This window comes from Zeus faber (assembly GCF_960531495.2).
Source record: "Zeus faber genome assembly, chromosome: 7".
In the NCBI taxonomy this organism is placed as follows: domain Eukaryota; kingdom Metazoa; phylum Chordata; class Actinopteri; order Zeiformes; family Zeidae; genus Zeus; species Zeus faber.
In genome coordinates, this window is record NC_137203.1 from 22,849,271 (window position 1) to 22,871,052 (window position 21,782).

General features: G+C 46.0%; 1 protein-coding gene across 1 annotated transcript; it reads right to left on the bottom strand.

Annotated features, from left to right (window-relative positions):
* Positions 1-44: 44 nt before the first annotated feature.
* On the bottom strand, positions 45-20,923 carry antxr1a (ANTXR cell adhesion molecule 1a). The gene is made up of 18 exons (XM_080003708.1): positions 20,490-20,923; positions 18,191-18,262; positions 18,006-18,077; positions 17,349-17,430; positions 16,602-16,635; positions 16,193-16,272; positions 15,556-15,624; positions 15,328-15,408; positions 14,581-14,641; positions 13,958-14,056; positions 11,824-11,893; positions 11,577-11,655; positions 11,353-11,448; positions 9,752-9,793; positions 9,201-9,296; positions 8,433-8,600; positions 7,379-7,459; positions 45-3,695 (listed from the first exon to the last, which is right to left on the bottom strand). The coding sequence occupies exons 1-18, from the start codon at positions 20,663-20,665 to the stop codon at positions 3,264-3,266; spliced, it is 1,890 nt and encodes a 629-aa protein (XP_079859834.1). The 5' UTR covers positions 20,666-20,923; the 3' UTR covers positions 45-3,263.
* Between the last annotated feature and the right edge of the window lie 859 nt (positions 20,924-21,782).

A 21,782-nucleotide genomic window follows, 5' to 3' on the forward strand; every position in this document is an offset into this window, starting at 1 on the left:
GGTTGTTTGGTCAGACTGTGCAAAACAATACACTGTGCGCAGAATTAGCTTGGTAGTCAAATTGCCCATGAGTATTTCACAACAAATTTAATAAAACATTTAAAAAGGCTAGACGTAAAACATACGAATGAAAAAACATTGAATGAAATTTCCAAAGAAAAAAAAAAGTGCTCATGTAAAATATTTTTCCTTTTCTTCCCCCTCCAGCACAATGATTGATATTACAGGTCGAAAAGGAGGCCAGAGTTCAGTGGTCACTTCAAAAACATCACAGATCCCAAATGCTGATAAGTGTATGAGCAGAGTAGCCGGTGACGGCCCACACACTCGACAAAATGGGGCTGAAGCATCCGTGCAAAGTCCTCATAACGACAACGGACACTTTAAAGCACCATTGCGCGCGCGCCAGGGAGGACGACGCCAAGTGGAGGGCAGCCAGGAAAAGAGCAGAAAGAGCGCGAAGTATAGAACGGATCAGCCTGAAGTGTTCCACACACTGGCAACACGCAGGCGTCCGCGCGGGGGAGTGCCAACGCACCGACTCCTCGTGCGAGATCAAGTCCTGCAGAGCGACCCTGACACCCGCGTTGACTCTGAGAGAGACCGAGAGGAAAGCTGCCAAACACCGGGTGACGACCAGCAGGGCTCGCAGGACGGCTTCGTTGCAGCAGCTGGTCACGACGAAGGCCCTGATCGCGGACACCAGGTAAACGCGGAGGGCAGCGGCAAATTTGTGGAAAGTAATTCTCCATCCTCCCTGTCCACCGTCCCCGATCACAGAGATCATGGCAGCTTCTTGCGGGGTCCTCCGAGATGCTCAACTGTGCTGCGCCCCCAAACCGTCTCCAACCAAATCAATCTGCTGATGATGCAGGTGATGAGTAACTAGTGACAGCTGCTGCGACATCAGTCCATCTGGTGCTGTCGCCTTTATTCCGCCTCGGGAGTTGCTCCAATGATTGCCTTCTGCTGTAGACAACAGAAAGATCCCGTCCCTCCCATCAACTACTTGGCTTTCATAAAGCTCCTAAAGCCTTGACTTTTGTTTGTTTGTTTTAAAGTTGATCATAAATATGTGGTTATTAGTCATTTTCAGAACTCACAAAGATAAAACCCCACTGCTCTACAATGAACTCAGACAGGACGCGTGCTGAATGGGTATGTTGGGACTGTATTGGGAAAGGAAACAGATAATGCCGAACTGCATCGGGTTCAGATGCAGAAACGCCATGAACATCAGCATTAAAAAGTCGCTCTTAGTAAGAAATATGTCAAATATTCTGCACAATATTACCCAGGAAACAGGAGATAAAGTGAGGAGAATCAGGGATCATTATTTTCCCTTTCCCTCAGTTTTGGTTTAATAGCATTCAGAGGTAATAACACTATGTATCTCAGCTCTGCTCCGTCTCCTCCTCCTCCACCGCTGCCTACGCAATTAACACCAGCGTGCGATTCCTGCAGCCCGTCCACATTTCCTGAGGATTAGATGGTGTCTAATATTTTCCGAGATAGCCTGCGCCGCTCCGTTAATGTGACATAATTCATGTGAACATCTGGATGCCGTTAACGTTGGCGTCCAGATTCCAGCCGCGCACTTCTGGCGACTGAGGCAAACTGGGACGCTTGTCGCCAGTCGCTCTATAGGACATTGGAAGAATACCGTGCGTGGATCTGGTGACGCCATCAACCCAACAAGGGCTGAGTCAAAGAGAAGAACTCTGGGCAATGCACGATTTTAATGGCATGCACAAGGTACACTATAGATTCGGGGAATGGAGATTGAGTTTTCAAGTCCAGATGTGTGCGATCCAAAGCCCGAAGCATCTTCACCTGACACTGGTTAAAAGAAGAACTCTAGCACATTGCTTCGCAAGTCTTTTACGGAATCGTTTGCTTTCATCTTCAAATCCTAACAGGCTGTGCAGGTGGACGGTCGAGGGGGGGGGGTCCTTTCTAGCCGCTGCAGGTGCGTTAAGGATAAGGATAGGCAAATAAAACTCCAAACTAACCAAAAAAAAAAAAAAATCTTATCTCTAACTAAGCTCTAGGCCCTCGTCTCTGAACGGTGAACAGAACGGAAAGCCAACTTTCCGATCCACGTCCGCTCTGTGTGTGGATCGGGCTGCAGCAGTGGTCGTCCTCGTGTGAAGGACGCAGGTCTCCGCACTCCAGACGCTGCAGGGCACTGCAGATATTTTCTCTTTGGACGTCCCATATGGGATCTCGCTCTCTCTCTCTCTCTCTCTCTCTGTCTCTCTCTCTCTCCTCCCTCGCTCGGCGTCTCACACACATGTGGTTCCATCAGGATTATTTATGTGAAACCACGTGGACACCACAGCCTCCTCTGCCTCGATTAATGATTTTTTTTTTAATGCACTCCCTTTGGGGTGAGATATGTTTTTTTGTTTTATTATTATTATTATTTTTTTTTTACTTTTTCTGACTCAATGACTAATCAACCTTGGCTCTGCAGCTCAGAGAGAGAGGGTGAAGGGTGATGAATGTTGGCAATGCTACAAGAAACACAAACGTCACACATTCTTGATTTCATCTGTTGCATCGCTGCTCAGATACGTTCTGTGCAAAGAAAGAATGTTGGGTTTTTTGGGGTTTTTTTTTTCTTTACACCCAAGACAAAAGAAATGGCGCATAAAATGTATAAACATTGTATAGATGGTGTAAAGTCACACACAGGGACTTTAAATGCAGTTACATGCAAGTAAGGAACCCCCAGTAATGCAGCTGTGGTGATTTTTCGGATGCCTCTGCTTAAACCTACCACCGCTACTTGTGGATATATGCACAGCACATCTCTTTTTAATGTCCGAGACAGATTATATTCCACACGTAGTCTCTGGCGGAATAAAGCATCAATAAAACCCATTCCTCTGCTTTTATTCGGAAGACTTAATCCATTCTTCTGTGTTTGCAGATAGGACAATGGGGCCTGAAGGAGCACGGAAGGGTGAGTGTTTTTGGGCACGCCATCGTGGAACGTCTTTCAACTTCAAGCATCTGAACAAATTGCACCGCTGTGCTCAATGTGTCCAAAATGTCACCGTAGACAAATAGCTGGAACAGAGATTCTTATGCCGCTAGTCCTCGCCATAAAAGCAGAAAGGCGTCAGAACCGCTCACCATGACATGGACCCCTCGGACCACCTCCCGTTCCAGGTGGAGTCGTGGTGGGAGACCGTAGCTCTGCACCTTTTCAATCCTGCACAACTCTGTCTCTCTCGCCTCCATTGCTGGGTGGAGGTCTACAGGGTGGGGCGTGGTGGCGGGCGGGCAGGGGGCGGAGCCCGTCCGGGGGGAGGCCCCTGCGGCGGAGGGGGCAAGGAGCCAGCGGGCGAGGACGGGGCGGAGAGTGGAGGAGGAGGAGGGGGGGAGGGCGGGGAGGCAGGGAACGCCGCCAGCGCGGTGGGAGGGAGAGCCCGATTGGGGAGCGGGGTGTAGGGCGGAGGCGTGGCGGGCGGAGACGGAGTGGAGGAGGAGGGAGGGGGCGTGGGAGGCAGGGGCAGCAAGGTGGAGCAGACGGACAGAGCAGGGGAGGAGGAGGGTTGGACCTTGGGGGTGGGGGGCAGCATGCCCTGGGGGGCGGGGGGGTTGTAGATGGAGGATGGAGGTTGGGTGTAGTTCGGGTAGCGAGAGGGAGAGTTGGACTTGACCCGGGTGAAGTTCATGCACCTTCCCTGAAATAGGAAAAAAAAAAAAAGATTTTTATGCCTCTGTTGCTTTTATTAGTCTATTATTGAATGAAATAGGTGACTAATGGTGAAGACAAAAATATCAGAAATTTATTCCACGAAGCACATTTACATACAGTACACTAGGGATCTGTCCGGGTGATCTGTCTGGTTCGACTCACTACAGACCAGTCCGAAAAAAATCAAGAATCAAGAAAAAATAGTAATAAAATAGTCAAATATGTATGTGTGATACATTGCATAGAAATGTCATTCTATGCAGTGGTATCAAAGCCATCATTGCTTTAATTCCCTCGTGAGATCGATACTACGGTAGAAAGTTTGCAGAGTGAAAAACTGTTTACGCAGCTAAAACGGCTGGAAAACTGCTTCTCTGTTTTGGTCGCCAACTCCAAAGTGATTGAGTGTGTTTTTTGTGACACAATTACAAATGCTTTCTGAAACGTTCTAACTCCACGTTATGATCACAATAACATGGTGACAGGGAGTTTTGTACGCCTGCATTTGTATCTCATTCAGCCCATTTCGTTTGAGCGGGTGATATTTTTTTGTTTTTATCAGTCTGGCGCTGAGAAAATAAAGCGGATTCTGGTGTATGTATATCTTTAAATATCTGATTGCTTTGACAAGGCGCACACAGCTTGGTTGCTTTGAGACTTTTTTTTTTTTTTGTTTTTCCCTGATGGCTACACCAGATGTGTGACTATTGTCCACAGTCGAAATAGTTTCCACTGTACTGCCCCTTTAAGGTTTCACGTAGCGTCCGCGTCCCCGCAGGTATAAATACCTGTCGGCGAGTTCTAGACAAATCGAGAAAAATAAATATAGCTGCAGGCACAGGGTCCAGTTTAGTCGCGTTAGGTGCAGTGTTCCCAGTTTCCGTAATGCCGTGCGTGATCAGACCGTTTCTGGACTGTGATACGAGGTCTGTACGGTGCTGTAAAGGTGATCCACTGTATTCTCCTCTCACTCTGGGCCGGTCACCGCCCAGGGCGACGGGACGTGTGTAGAAATAAAGTCATGTTAACCTGAAATGAAGTATCTCATTTTTCATGTGTTCGACCAATCACCGCGGATTTACGTCTGCACCAATCAACGTGCACTTACGTCACTGATGTCACTCAAGAACAGTGTTTTAACAATTATGTTCGTTCCTGGATGACGCAGTGAGGACACAAAAGAAAAGGTCGGGTCCCCCGAAGGTTCTTAGAACTAAGAACGGTGCGAAAGCGCCTTCTGTGACCAATTGTAGTTTTTGGGGTTTTGTGAAATGCAGCACGCTGCAGTAACAATAAAAATCTAACCAGTGGGTTTTAAATATGACTTACTAAGTCAAAATTATGAGATAACTTAGTCATAATTATGAGATTCTAAGTCAGAATTTTGAACTAACTTGCTTGCAATTTGAGAATTTCATCTGGTCATTCGTTTGTAAAGCCACGTTTGACATAGTGTTCAATGCGATTTTCTATGTTCATTGAATGACCAGCTCCTAATGGCAGCAAATAGCCTAGTTTTTTTTTTTATAGATGGGTTTTTATATCTGACGGATAGATACTATATAGTGCATGTAATGTATGTATATGAAAGACGGACAGACTTACAGTCTACATAAACATAATAAGTCTAGCCTAGTTTTAATATGAATAGAAAGTCACGATACTATGATGTCTTCGTAAGTCATAATTATGAGACGCTCCTTAGCTTTATTTTATTCATAAATCTTCAAGTTTCCTTCATTTGTTGTTGTCCCTGGCAGACATGGGACTTCCATCATCACCTCCAGTGGAGAGTCTCAAACCCTTTTTCCTTTTGTACCACGCCCTTTTCCTTTGTGTGCGTCTGTTACAAACCTAAGTCGTCTCATTTCATTTGTATCGTGGGCTGCGGTTTGCTGCGGCACTGGCTTTAGTTTGATGTCTATGATCGCGGAGCCACATCCCAGTTGTTTCCGCTCCGTTAGGCCACGCCCCGGTACGTGAAGCCAGACCTCACATGCTGGGGTTTTGATTCATGGCTTTCATTAGGCGCAATATTGTGTGTTTGCTCTATTTTCATGTATTTCTGCCGCCATTCCCCTTTCGGGATGAGCTCAGTCTGATTGAATATGGGAGCGGGTCGGACTCAAAGGAGACGGCCACACCGGCGAAGCCCTGCGCAAAGATAAGGATCACACTCAAATGACGCACGTTAGACGGGTGGAAACCAAAAATCATGGGACGTTTGGTGCCAACTGTCCTCCATCTCCATGTACATTCATCTCTAGATGACGGTTAATTCTGTTACACACACGCAAGGAAATGAGATGGAACCGACAGGCAGAATAATGGACTTTAGAAACACTCAAAACTAATGTCGAATAAGTTCCAACTTCTCCAGATGGCCTCGCTGAACCCAAACAATTAAACAAACGGAACTAGTTTGTTAGCGGACGGGAGCCCAGTGTGCTGCCGCGTTCAGATGGGATGCACTGACCTACTTCCTTATTACTGCTGCATTCATTTAGGAGAAGTTATAAAAACTTGGCTTTTACTAGACATTTCTAATTGCAACCAGAGCTGGGTTGTTTACTGCGAGTCATCACGGACAGCAGAGCTGCTCTTTCCTCCCCTGCTCTGATGAAGAGCTTTATGGACACAATCTGCTCCTCCCGCTGGCCTCATCGTCAAGGGGACAGCTTTGTTGCAGTCAAGAAAGGGTAAAACTATTTCTGATGGCTATCATAATTGACTACACACAATTCACAGCAGTCGGTCCCCAAACATTCACAGCAGCTCATTGGATTCAATAGGAAGCTTCAGGTCTAGATAATTTGTACCATCGTCTTGGAGTTGATTTGTCATATTCCATTGAATAATATCATCCACAAATGAGGTTTTTCAACCTTTTGTGGCCATGGGTGCATTTTTTTTATCATTATTAAGTATAATAAATTATATTTATATGCAGTATCTGACTATTTCTGTTTTTTGTATTGTTGTTTTTTTGCTATTTGTATATATTTGACCATTTTTATTTTTTTATTGTTCTTTTTTTTTTTTTTATTAAATTTTGAGAATAAAGACTGTTCATCTTTTTTTTCTTCTTTTTTTTTATGCTCATTGTCTGTACTGACATGCGCTAAACCTCAACAAAACAAATTCCTAGAATACGTAAATATACCTGGCTGCACAAACAAAACAAAAGAAAAAACCTTCCTGCCTTCTTGAGCAGCAAGGGATTATTTTGTAACATCATTCCTTGTGGTTGAAGAAGTGCTCTACATGGAAATTACGCCTCTAAATCCTCCAGCCCCAGACTAGACCTCGGCGGTCGGCGCTGGAGGTCAGCGTGTGTGTTGTTCCTGCCCCCTAAAGAGCCCAACTTTTTACATTTGTCTTCTCATAATGGCTTTTCCAGACTCCTTTAGATCGGGATGTATCGTATGCTGGTCTTTGGGGACTTAATGCCAGCCCACCGCCAGTTTTCCCATCAGCCTCTCTTTTAATGCTTACTTTATTGCTCACAGCTGCTCCGTTTTCACAACATTCTCTATTTACAAAAGAAATCTTCTCTTCTGCCAAAACCAAGGATTTGCGTCACCGTGTATTAAAAATAAATTAATTTAAAAAGCCTATTTAGGCAACCATTTCAGTTTTTACCTTTTAAAGTTTTCGTGTTGTTCTTACCTTGTCCCCGGGATGGGGTCTCATTACTGATACGCGGTCGTAGCCTTTCCTTAGAAGCACCCACAAAGCATCCAATTTGCCCTGGAAAAACAGACAATGTATTGGTACTACTGATGCTGTTTTTTCTATATAAAAAAAAAACTATTAAAATATTGAGAAAAAACTATTTTAAAAAAGAACCCTAAATTAAAATTAAAATGCAGAAGAAAGAAAACAAAACATTTTTCATAATAAATCATAATGATAACAAAATGTCAGGTTACCCCTATTTCAAAGACTCCAAATCTCCTCAAGTACCACACAGCCATCTCAAACTCTACGTCTGAAATGGTGTTAATTGATCACGGCTCTCGATTTTCTAAGAATACAGCCACGGCTCGGAGGAAAATGACAGAAAATGCAAGATGTCGTGTATCCCCCCCCCCCCCCCCCCCCCCCCCCCCCCCCCCCAAAAAAAAACCAAAACAAAAAAACTGCTGGCTCTGCAGCTCTGCTCCCAGGAGGTAATTTCCCCACCAGTCTGGTTTCTATTAGCGATCCCCTGGTGACCGGGAATACTTAGAACAATTCCTTTAACCTCCTCCTGGCCCTGGAAGTGGGGATCGTGCGCCAGGGGCCGCCTCGCTGATGTTACCTAAGCATCCTGCACTCCCCTCACTGTGACATTTCAATAACGTAGTTCAGTCATGCAATATAGCCACAGCCACTTACTCTGTTCATTTGTCTGATGCCTAGTAATAATGTATATGTATTTCATGACATTTATAGGGCTGATAAGGACTATAAGATGATAAATAATTTGTAAATTCTGTGTAAAATAAGCTTTAAATATCAAAGACGTTCTTTCTAGGGAATGGATTTGAGCTGCAGTCCATCAAATCCTACAGCAGCACGTGTTTTTGCCATAAAGAGTTGTCATTCAACAACCGCAAGCTTGCACTTTTTTATTGTTTTCTCAAATCTGATTTAAAATAGCATCTGCGGAACATATTAAGGGGGCTTAGCTAAACACATTCTCCAGACGTATTTCCTCCGGGCGGGGCTGCGACGGTACCTTGATGGGTGAATACCACTTGCGTGGGCCCGGGGGTTTTCGCATGCCGTTGTTGAGAACCCGGCTAGGGGGCTGCACAAACTCCTGCTCGGGCATCTTTACTTTGGCGTTTTTGGCCTTTTCCAGCTTGGCTCCTTCCTCGGTGGAGCCTTTCTCCCCCCACCGGACCTGGCAAGTCATTGGACAGACGCGTTTGAGCGGGTCAGGTTCGAGATTCATGATGTAAAATTGTGTGAAAACACGAAAGGAGCTGTCTGGTGCTGTATTTCCAACAAGGGGCAGCCCCCCTACGGTCAGACACTTTTTCGATGTTCCCTCATTTCTAAGCCCAACCTGAGATTCTGGAACTCTCTTTGCGATTGCTCTGAGACTATTCGGGAACACGTTTGCAACCTCTCGTATACATTCTGTACCGTACTGACACATATTTGACACGAGAAACGAGAATTTTGCAGCGGGCGTCTTTTAAACGCAGCGCTGGATGTTGCCCAGTGTGTAGATGTAATTGAGGTGAGCTCTAATCCCTCCTGAAAGCTAAATGGACCAGAACGTTTCCGGGGCTGCAGAACTCGTTGTGGAGCCTCTTGGTGCAACAAGTCAAACACGATAAAACGTCCGCACTGGAAGCCGTGTCCTCTTGAACCCTAATGTAAAACACGATTCCATTTGACACATTTGGTCTAGGAGCCAAGCGCGCTTTTTAAACAATCGGAGAGACCGACGCCGTCCATCACGGCCTCCCTTCTTAAGGCGGTTCACATTGCTCACCTCCATTCTTTTGATCCCACCGACTCCTCTCCCCCCGTAGTATGAAGCGTCCACAGTGGGCCACTTCTTCTTAGGAGCATCAAAGTCCTCCTCGTCCTGCGGAAGTGGGAATGGTGGCTTGTTAGATTGCAAGCAGCAAACTGCACGATTGGGATTCTACCGTAGCTCGCTGTTTTCTACTCTTTGCAGAACCCACTGGAGCGTCTAATGAGGTTTCCCACGAGAGCTTTCAACCTGAGAGACTTTGATTACTAATTTAGACTAATTTAGGAGCTCTCTGTGTCTGTTTATCAAATGTCTCTATGCTTAATAAATTAATTCAATTCACTGGATTTGTTTATCTAGCCATTTGGTTGACCCGCATATTCCTATGAATGATTCAATATTTCTTTAGATATTTGCCAAACAAGGAATAGTTGTTTTATTTGTTGCATCATTTCACGCACAAAAAAAAAAAAAAGGTCCCTGTTGTAATGTAAATTAAAAAGGCAACGGATTAGACCAGATGGAGAGACTGGAAGATATTTAATGATCCAAAGTGTGCGTCTCACCGAGCTCTCCTCCACAACGGGCGGCGGGGGCTCGCGGATGATCTGGGAAAACAAAAACAAGAGATGCGTGAGGAGTGTTAGGAGGAGGGTTAAGAAATCAAATGTCAAAATGCATAATTCTGAGGAAGCAGCGGGCGTGATGCGTCCCACGCACATAACAACGCGGCTTACACAACAACACTTGGCTGAGGGACGTTTAAGGTATCTTCGTGTTGCAACACACTGACCTAGAAAGTCTGCGTCCAACTTTTTAGGCCCGTGGTGGCTGACTTGGAGGAGGAGAGAGTTCAGTGGCAGCTAGCAGTGCCTCCGAACACTCTCAATGGACTCTCATGTACAGTATTTTCGAAAGAATTCCCTTTTTTTTTATTCCTCTATGCTTTGTGCATCGAGCAACTCAAACCCCAAAGTTAAGCATTGGATGCAGGCCTCAGAACTTATTTCCCTCCCTTCCGTCAGATCCACTCTCTCGTGGTGCGGTGAGTTCTGTTCTGTTCCACCTGAAGCTGACTCAGCACGACAGAGCGTTGTGGAGGAACTCGGCAGCCTCTTGCAAGCGCGTGCGGTGTTGACTTTACGTCACTGCGTGCACGGCCGATATTTTCCTCCGTTGTCACCCACGGACAAATCCCCTTTTGCTTTTGTTGCAGTTGGTGAATCGAGAGCAAATTTTGATTTGGATTGCTGATTTTCCCCTTGTGCCTCTCCAAACGCCCCGGAGCCCAAACCGGTTTGCTATGGTAACCTAGCGTCACTTTTCCCAAATAATACTGGGTATCGTGGCGACCGAAAGCAAAAAAAAAAAAAGAACTGTTCGAGAAAAAGGGAGCCACGTTGTAAATCTGACTTCTTTCTCTGGCTTATTCGCAATGTTTCTGTTCCAAGCGTTGTTAAAAAATATAAGTTCAATGGACACTATACTCTTAATTGTGATAGTTTCAGATTGTGACAATAAGCAGACTGACGGACAGCTTTCTGCTTTATTTGAATGTTCAGTGTTGAGGACGCCGTGTTCTTCCATCAGACATTTTCCGTTTCTATCGGATCCAGTGTGACGGATCATTATCAAAAGACAAGGGGAAAAAAAAAAACCGTTATGAATCACTATACTGGAGTGTGCTGCTTGTGTTTTATGGTGACACTGGGATTAGGCGAAAAATCTTAAATAGGAGAGTGTTTCGCAATATACTCCCTGTTCCCAGGTCCTACACGGTAGAGACAGTGTCTCGAGGAAAGACCTCTAGGAACTCGAGAGGTCACCAGCTGTGACCCCAAGCGGGACGCTGTAATTACTTCAACACATCTTCGCCGGGCGGTTTTTAACCTCTCCTCTTGCGAAGCCAAATTTATCTAGGGGAGGCCGAATCAAACCTTCACCTTCTCGCCGTGGCAATGTTGTTGAGGTTAACAAGATGCCCCGTGGGAGCGGTAGCCAGACAAAACAGAGCTGGAAACGACACCTCGCCATATCTCAGCACCCTATTGCTGCACTCCGACCCGATGTTCCCCGATGCCTATGAGGCCGTGCGTGTGCGTGTGCGTGTGCGTGTGCGTGTGCGTGTGCGTGTGTGTGTGTGTGTGTGTGTGTTACTGGGACTCACCACCGTGCAGCAGAGCGGCCAGAACCACCAAAGCAGCGCAAGCACCAGGAGCAGCATCAGGATGAGCAGAGCGATGGCCAGGATGGTCCCATCTGACTGTGACAGACCGGCAGTCAATCTTACCACATCTCACCAATATACAGTACAGCACTGAGCGAATAAATGGAGCGGGGATGGTGGATGATCCATTCAAACTACGTCAATAAAAAAACAAAAAGACTCACACAGCCCACAGTGGTGATAGTGACCGAACTGGAGATGAAGCTGAGCCCTTCGTTCATACTGACGTAGAGATTGGCCGCCCTAGGAGAGATGAAGATGAAAATGGCTTTGGTGTTCCCATTATGCAACACCGAAGCAAATCACACGTCGGTGATTTGACTTTTGAGATGCCGATTAATGGCGCAGATGGAGACAGGGAGATATTTTGGGGTTTATGCAAGCGGACATCTATTTAAAAGTTCAACTCACATTCCCTCGTCTTGGAGTATTGGCGCAGGGCAGAGCAGATATGTATCTTCCACAACCAAAGGCTTCTCCACTAGAAGAGGGGGAGGTAAAAGGTTCAGAAAATGGCCAAAACAGCAGCCAAACGTTCCATTTCTGTCTCGCAACGGCAGTGAGGACCAGTATCCGTTTACATAGCGAGTCCCTCCGTTAGGAACCTTTAACAATTAGACACTATGGAATCATGACCCCAATCTCCTCTTGGATTATGTCATCCGAGTTTATCTCAGGGCGGGATTAATTTGTTGATTCGCTTCAGATGACATTTCATTGGGTAATTAGTGTTGGGCTGACATGATGATGGCATTTAAAATAAATACGTTTGCCTATAAATTACCTCACACTATAGTTCATGGCTACTTGACCCGTATAGATCTAAATTGGGCACTTTGTGGTCCGCTGTGAGGAGACATCTGTATCTTCCCAAAAAGAATAATAAAAAAGACCCTTTTTGTTTGTTTTTTAAGTCAGATCCATTTTTTTTGTTATCCCAATTTTTTTTTTTTTCTGCGTCCAGCTGGCTTTTAGCAAAACAAATTCAAGCGGAGTGGTCGCCCGGGGCTGTGTGTTTATCCTGGCCGAGGCCGAGCATACCCGACCACTGAGCAAATCAACGGGAGAGCAGCGGCCGCTCCGCTCTAGAAACACCACACAGCGGCGTCAATGCTGCCATTAACGGGCTTGATGCCAGGGTAAACTGGGCCAAATATTCAGACTCCGAGGTTCATCTCTGACGGCAACCACCTTGCACTCAGAATGGCCCCGCAGGGTTGAAAAAGCACTATGGCAGACACATTGGAGGCCTGATGGACGGTCTGCTCCCAAGGTGTGCAGGAAGGTCATTTTTGCAGCAAAATTACAGCTCTCTCAGCATATAAATTAAATGTAATAACGACCAGAGATGATCCCACATGCAGGCAGATCTGTGGAGAACCAGTCCGCCTTATTCAGAAGGCTTCTCATTATCTAGTTTACCAACTGCCACCAAAAAGAATATAATCCCACAGATTCGCAGAGCACCCAACTCTGCTGCCGCCTTTCCTGGAGACAGCAAAGACAAAAAACATGGCTTCAGCTGCTCAACACATGTAGTTACACACGGCTCCTTCCTTTTCCACCCATTTCACTGGATCTTTCAAGCGCGGAGAGGCCTGCAGTAGGGGCTGGGATCATTCACTGGTGTACAATCGGCGCTGGGGTGTCCTCGCAGAACAGAGAAAACAGAGAAAACCCTGCAGGAGATCCGTGACCCGATTGTTTTCATCTTCACTTTTGCCCCCGCGAAGTGAAGTAAACAAGCTCCGCGGGACAGCGTTCAGATATATCTGGTGGAGTGTGTATATACAAGATAATACGACGGGCATGACGTTGCGATTTGAACCAAATTCGGTTCCATGCCCTCGTTTTGGGTGTGGATGTGACTGTTCTATCACAGACAATTAAACTCTCTGACGAACCTTTCGATTGACACTTAAAAGAGGATTCATTACTGTGTCGTCGTGCTTCTGCCAAGGTGCTTCTGCCAAAGTACCAAAAGTAGGAGGTAGGAGACCAATAGGATAATGAAATGGTTCCCAAAACTCATGAAAGACTTACAATGGGGTAGGGGGGTGGGGGGGTGGGGTTCTGGTAAAAAACATCCTGAGTACTGAGATCCCTTCATCTGTTAAACCTTTAAAAACCAAAACACCACCCATGCTCCCGCTGGCTCGCAGCGTCAGCCTTGCTTGTGTTCAGCGTTTGAGTCTGTTGCTCTGTTATTAGAACGGCACCTCCTGCAGCTTTAATGCCGCCCATTCTCGGAAGTGGGTTCACAAACCATTAGGGACTCCGGTGAAGGCCCGAGGACCACCCCCCGCCCCCCTCCCGCACCCCACCTTTGTACCTTGTGTGCGGCACGCTTCCCCCGTAATGTTTTAGACTCCGGCACTCTTTCCATCCAGTAAAAACCTAACGGGTGGTGTTTGAAATCAAAATCAATTAATGAATGGGACAGGGACCGGTGCGGTGGGTTATTTGATCTTCTGGGAACTCCAGCCACATTTTTACGACTCGGAGGCATGGCTTTCGGGGGATATTTGAGAGAGGTTCGACTCACTCTTGGTGAGGGTGTCGTTGATCCTGAAGCTGCAGAGCACCTTGTCCACGTTGCGGGCGTGGAGGAATCCGTTTCCCCGCACCACCACCTGGAAGGACTCTGAGTGCAAAGGGGAAGAAAAATAGTCAAACACCGCCTCGGCGCAGAATCCCGTATTTGAACCACGGCAAAAAAGAAAAAAAAAATCGGGTTTCTTGAGGAAAATAACTTTTGTGCTGATTGTGCTGACATATGGGCAAATTACCGAGCTCTATTCAGGAGCCAATACCACAAAACCCCAATAGAATGTCATGTAAACATGTCTTTTTTTACAATGAGGGAAGTATTGTTTTGTGTAAAAATGTGTGTGTTATGGCTGGATAGCTTGAGTTGGCTTCGGGTGAGTTGTGTCAAAATTTATTGTAGCTGGCGTTGGCATGAGGTCGGGGGTTAAATCATCCGGAGCAAATCATCTCGCTACTGTGTGCGTGGACATTATTTACGACGCCCGACCTGACAAGGCGGCCTGCATCTCTACCTCCCGAAATGGAGGGTGCTTGAGACGTCTCACTCAGCGAGGAGCGGTGGCTTATAGGGAAGATGGATGGGAAAGGCCCGGAGGCCGTTCGTGTTACCCTACTTACCCCCTGCGCAGATACTAGAAGGCTCCGCCGCCAGGATTTCAATGCAGGACTTTTTCAGGATCTGGAGAGGAGGAAGGGAGGAGGTTCCTGGATGACTTTAGGTTTTTGCGAAAAAAGTAATGAACCGGACTTAGAACCCTACCGTTTCTCTGCCCAAGATTACCGACGTTACAGACTTTATTTCTTTCTTGAGGATCAGTTTTCGGCTACAGTTCACAGCACGTGCTTGATTATTCATCTTTGTCTACCGTGTTCTCACGATATCGTATGGAGTCATCAGATCTTAAATTACCACCAGGACTCTTGTTTGTGCTCTGCGTGCGTTACTGTGTGTAACGGTGCGCCCATCGTCTAAAAAGGCGTGCGCCGTAACCCGGGAGATGTGACCTGACTTGCGGGACTGCCCTGTTTACCTCATACCGAGCCGGGAGCCGAGCCCACGCCCTTAACCTGCTCCAGATGACGGTCAGTTCTCTGACCTTCGACCCAGCTCAAAAAAAAACCCTCAAAGCGAGGGCAACGATGGCCCCTGCGTGACAACCGCTCTACCGCCCTTTTTCCAGCAGACACGAAAAGGCAGAAGTCAAGACAAGTCAAGAGGCACTTTGATGCCGTGTGGCCCAGCGCTCCAGCGCCGGCAGATGAGAAGCGGGGAAGACGCGGTTGCGGCAGGTAGTGGTGAACGGACCTAGTTACATTCACCATCTTTGTTGTTGGTGCACGGGGGCGAGATCTTTACACGCTTACCGAATCGATGACACTTTGCAGGGCCTCGAAGCCATCGTTCACGGGGAAGACGTGGTCCTTGCTGTCAGCGATGTTGGCCAGCTGAAACAACACGCAACGGGGATCGTTAAAGGCCGTGAATCCACCTCCACTCCGCTTAATTTCCTCGGGTCTCGCACGGACGCCATGTTTGTCCAAGATGTAAAAGGAGGACGTGGAGCAAGAACAAACAGACACACACACACACACCTGCGTCTCATTGAAGTCCTTCACCCCGACGCAGTAAACAGAGGCTCCCAGGCTGCGGGAGCGGTTGGCCTGTCAGGTATTCCAGAGTGAGAGAGAGAGAGAGAGAGAGAGAAAAGAGGCTCAACACCTGAATTAAATTACAACCGAGCCGAAGGGAGTCGCTCAAGCCGCAGTTTGTGGCAAACATGTTGAGTGACACCGTGTTGTTGTTGTTGTTGTTGTTGCATGCCGCTATTTATTGTTTCTGCAAGGTAAACCGCTGAGGCCGCCCGGGACATTGATCTTCCCGTCAGCGCCGTGCGAAGCCCCTTGACCTCGCCGTCCAAAGCGGATTAAAAAGTCTGAGGTCCGCATGCCAGCGCCTCACTCCCCCGACGCTTATAGAAGAATATAGATCTGCGGATTCCGGGCGCAGATGTGTGGGGAGCGGCTTGGAGTGTTCCGTGCGATGGGGGCAGATGGGATATATAAATCTGACAGATGGCCTGACCCCCTTCTAACTAGAGAGAGGCATCAAAAGGCAGTCGGGGAGTGAGGTCATGCGCTTCACCTGTTTAAAAAAAGAAGTCAAAATCTAACCCACCAAACCACCGTCACACACACGCACACACTCTCTCTCTCTCTCTCTCTCTCTCACCTCTCTCTCTGCGTAGTAAAACAGGTCCTCGTGCAGCTCTCCATCCGTGAGTGCTATGATGACGCTCGCGGTGCGATAACCTGGAGACGGAGTAAACGGGTCACATTTCCGGCGGAATGTCCTCTTGTCTTGTACAATATAAAAAGTTATTTCAGTGATTAATTTTTTCCATGTTGAGATCCATCACAAATTTTCAAAGGGTTATCACCGACAATCAGTTGTGACAGCATTTTTTTTTTAATTCTCCTCTATCAAATCGTAAAATGGGAGACGGCACACTTGCTGCTTAGCGATAATAATAATAATGATACATGAGCTAATCCAAACCGTCTCACTGGCAGACAATTTGTATAATATAAGAAAAAAATGATTTCCAGGATGTAAACAATGAAGGCTGGGAAATACAGACCTTCAGAGTTTCCATGGTAAATCTGCTCGCTGGCCTGTAAGAGAATAGAAGCTGGATTAAAACAAACAGCACAACTCCTTCTACTTTCCAGGTGGACAGCGCTAAACCAGGGGCGTCAAAGTCATTTTGGGTCGTGGAAGAAATTGGACTCAATACAGCTTGCCGTGCGTGTGTGCATGACTGACTAATAAAGTTCGAATCAGTCAATTGCAAGCTCTCTCATCAAAGTGGTCTTTAAAATAGGGGATAACACAACATTTCACACAGTTAGAAAGTAATTAATTGTGAATGTTAAACATTTTTTGACATCCACAGAAATAATTGACACCCCTGTTCTAGAGTCTAGACTAGTGATTCCCAACCTGAGGTGCTGGACCCCCACATGGGGTCGCCAGAGATCGCAGTGTGGTCATGAGGCCTGGGGCGATTTGAGGAATATGTTTATTAATAATTAAATATTGGTTCAAAATTCTACATGAAAGGATTGGAAATTAGAAAATCTGTGACTACATATGGTATAATGTATTTTTATACACTAAAAACATGGCTCTCATTACCATGAAAATAGAATCAATTCAGACAAAATACAACCACCAACAGGTAATAAATGCCTGAAAAAGTATTGCGTCTTCTAAATCGGGGGTCTCATAGTCAATCAGGTTTGATTTTTGAGGGTCTCTTTTGAGGTTGGGAACCCCTGCTGTAGACCAGGAAGTGGCCAGTTCATAGTTTTAACCAGAACCTCACCCTCAGGATGCCCTCATGCATGAAGGTGTCTCCTCCTGGAAGAACCCTCTGGAGCTCCTCTAGGCCTTTGCGAATTCGCTCCCTGAGCAACACACAGAACCGCACGTTATCTGCATTATTTGACATGTCTAAATAAATAAAATCCTTTTTCACTGGAATCATCGTTGAACTCCTCTATGACTAAAAAAATAAACCTCCGTCAGGCACGGTGATAAAATGAGCGTTCCCACCTGGCCGGCATTTCAAGAAAACGCTGAACCGCGTGCACCAGACTGAAGAATTAATACACATTTGAGGATTTTGGCTCCGGCTCTGTCAAGAAGATTGAGCGGAAATCTGCCTTTTGTTCAGTGAGATAGCAGGAAAGCCATAAACAGTGAGAGCGTTTTGCGGCTGCCTGGAAACCGTGCCTGAGGAAAGATTAGACACACATGCAGCCCACAGCGTGCCGAAAAACACATGTTGGAGTAGTCGTCCACACGAGAGACAATGCAATCTGATTACAGTGTGGGAAAAGCATCAGCTTTGATTCTGCTCACGGCAATAAAGGTTTTGAGTGATCCCACTGACGCGACTAATTTGCAGACACTTGCCATTCAGGATGGACGGATAGAACACTCGAGAGAACCCAATCTCTCTTTCTCTTTGTGGACCCACCTGTCTTCTGTCAGCCTCATGAGAATCTTCCCCTCGGTGGAAAAGACGATGAAAGACATCCGCAACTGTGGGCTGAGATTAGGGGAGAGATGGGTGATCAGTGATGCTCATTTCATTCCCCCGAAACCATATCAGTATCCATTGTCCGAGATTGTGCTTACTTAGAGGGAATAAACGTGCTTTACCTGATGAATTTGTGAGCCAGATGTTCTACAAAGTGATAGATTTCAGTCCAGTGATTCTGTACACTCCCGGATCTGCAGAGGAAAATGGCCAAAGTCAGGTGTGTATTACTTGTGTTACTTGTGTTATCCGTCAAAGACAGTAGTATGCTGTTTGGTTTGATAATAAAGTGTATTCAAATTGTCTGCAAGACTTTCCTTGACATATATTAACTACTATTGTCCCTTTCACCTCCCCCAAGTCCTCAGGGAGGGAGGGAGGGAGGCAGCCTGTTGCATAGTTGGGATTGAGTAGATATTTGCCATTTTCTAACGGCGCAGCAATCCTATGCTGGTGGAGAAAGGATGATGTCACACGTCTCACATTTCTCCCAATGTCTTTATAATGCAATAGCGGCAGTGACCTCAGTGTTAGTGGAGTCAGATGAATTAACCCTCATTACGCCTATATGCCTGCTCTATATGAACGTCTGTGTTTAGACTGAGCTCAGACGCCATGAAAATGGTCTATACTGTCCGGTTCCCAGTCGCAAAACTGCAACAACAACTGCGTTGTTTTTTTTTGTTTGTTTGTTTTTCACCCATAGCATTAAGATGGACAATTGTGGGATTTGATTGGAGTGGATTGGATTGGATGTTTTCACAGATGTCTGCAGCTGCATAACTCCCCGTTGGTTTATCTTCATTAGCTCAATTCAGACGTACCTTTCAGACGTCTAAGTGTAACCTCATTTTTTGCATAATGGAATCATGTCCACAATCCATGCGGAAAATAAAGACTGAACTAAAGAGGTTCTGGAGAGGAGAGGAGAGAATATTTTCATCTTAATAGAAAATGGCTTTTAAGCTGCCCCTACTGCAACCATGTAGATGATCCTATATGTTATACTAAGTAATACTTAGTCACTGGTTAAAATTATTAAGCGGTACTCTTTTATTTGTGTGCCCCTCCACCCTTGCAACATCTCTCAAAACACCTCTGCTCCATTGTTTCCATGACACAAGTTCCAGAGAAAACAGCCCAGCCAATAAACCGAGGCATGGGAACATCTGGACCTAATGGAGAAAGGGTTGTGCAGATACAGAGTCGAGGGATGAGAGGAGAGGAGGGGAGGGCTCAGACGTCACAAGAGGACAGTTGGAAAAGGCCAGAGCGCAGTCAGACTGAAGGGAGGAAAATGTAAACCCCAAAAAACCCCAGGTTCAAGTCAGGGCTCACGTCCAGACGAAAGACGAGAGGAAGCATTTTGAGTAAACAGAAGTATAGCACCGTATAGAACAAATACAGCGCGGTGCAAACATGCAGTTGATTTCAGTCTGTAAAGTCCAGCTCCGTGTAACCATGACTCTCTATGACCAGCCGCTGCCCTGGTTCCCCACAGCAGAAAGCGCTGTGCTGCTGCTTTGACTCCAGGGCTGGCATTCATATGTGGGACAAATGGAAAATCCATTAATATCTGGTAAGAGGCTCTCATCAAAGTGTAGTTAAAAGGAGAGGAGGATGTAAATTCTTGATCGCAGCACCTGGACTTCATCTTACAGATCAAATGGATGCAATTGGTTTAGTTGGATGACACATTTGCTAACCCTGTTGACAGCCACGGTGGCTCAATGTCAACTTCGATGGTTTCTGAGCCATGTGCTCGACGCAGCGTTTTAAAGTAACTGCTCCGAATCGACCCAAAGACCACAACCTGGATATGTAATAAATGTCATTTTTAAAGAACCTGCGCATCCATCAGTTGCGCAGTTGGAAAATGGTTGGGATATATTGATGTTGAAATACCTATGAAAGGAAAATGGTGTGGCAATTGTATTTATGGCACTGGTCCTTATAAAAGCCTACCAGAAATCTGCCCTGAGATCAGTGTGGAAAGGAGCATAAATCCAAATGAGATGTTGGCTGAACCTCCCTCACACCTTAATTTGTAGAGAATAACACCGGCCTTACAGGTAGGCGCTTTGATTCCCACTTGGGCCAAACTTGTTCAAAGTCATTTCAATGATGAAACACATTTCAGTCTGCACAGATTACAGCTGATAGGAGAATCTGGAGACAAAATGATTCACAACGCATATAATCTACAAGCAAATGCGACAATGAAACAAGACACGTTGACATCACTGCAAATCACCGATCCAGGGTAACATGCAAGGGGTCATTGTCAACAGGTGATACAGGGAGAGGGGACTATTCACTGAACCTATCTCTGATAATGGAGGTAGATGGAAATTAAGCAACAAAATAAATTGCGCTATGTTATGCGTGTAAGGTAGCCATGGCATGAGTGATCTCACTTACTTGTCCAAAACAAAGTAGAGGTCAAACCCTCCAAAGCATGAGGACGACGCAGACTGTCTTCTGTCCTGGTTCGGTCCATTATTCCCTGCAGTAAGAACTACCAGCACAGCCCCAAACACCACTGGCAACCAGGACCCTCTGCTCCAAAACATTATTCCACTTTGATAAAATCCCATTCAGATATGATGATGATGTTGATGATGAGTGGAAAAAAAAAAAAAAAAAAAAAAAAAAGTCTTCAAGCAGCAAAAAAAACCCCAAAGATTCCCATCAAGGTTCTTCCTTTGTTTCTCTTGAACATCAGAAACAGCACTAACCCAAATCGGCGCACTGTGGCTGACACTGGGGCTGCAGAGGAGGAGGAAAATGATGCATGACGTTTTGTCAGTGCACTCTCATCGCTTGGCTTTTTGTTTGGGTTGGAGTTGAGGGTCATGAAGTGGAGCAGTGTATTCCTTCCTGACAGCTCCTCAGAGAACTGTGCCATTGAATGTTTAACCCTCTTCACAGTCTCAGTCTCTCAGTCTCTCAGTCTCTGACCTTCTGCTATTGCTCTTAGAGAAAGCCAACGAAGACAACGCAGTGTAATTTCCACGCTCTGCTGCCATCTAGTGGTGAGGTGGGGTAACGTTTTGAAAATGTCTAGGCTGGATGCAGAGTAGAGTGAAAATCCCCATCATCAGATGGCTATTTTCATTTTATAAGCTGCTTCCTAGATGCATTTGCGTCGTTGTAGACAAACACAAATAGAGTGGTTATTGTTATTGTCAGGGTTTTTATCATTATTTTTCTCCTTGGCACTTTTCGGGCTAATTGTGTCTGGAACAGGACAACCGCTGCAGCTACGGACACGGGTCTCGTTAGAACCGGGACGTTGCAGACATCTCCTGGATCAAGTTTCATCCAAATCAGTCCACATACATGGGGATTAGTGAAAAACCGACTAAATGGTACTGTGTGTGTGTGTGTGTGTGTGTCGGCGGGGATGTTCGTATGAAATGTCACCTCTTTGGTCTTTTTTCAAATAAAGGCATTCTGTTTTGTTGTGTCCCCCCTTTCTTTGCGGGATTTTAGGAAGCCGTAACGTACAATATGTGCAGGTCCATGATGTGTTTCAGGTTCTTGCAGAGCATCGGCAAAATAGTGCCCTGAAAATTGAAATAAATAAATGTGTAATGTGTAAATAATCACAGAAAGAGGTCAGCCGTCTTCTGGTTTCATGGAATCGTAACCCATCGGAAACTTGGGACACAAATGCAAATGCATCCACATTTTGTCGTCACCACGTCGAGC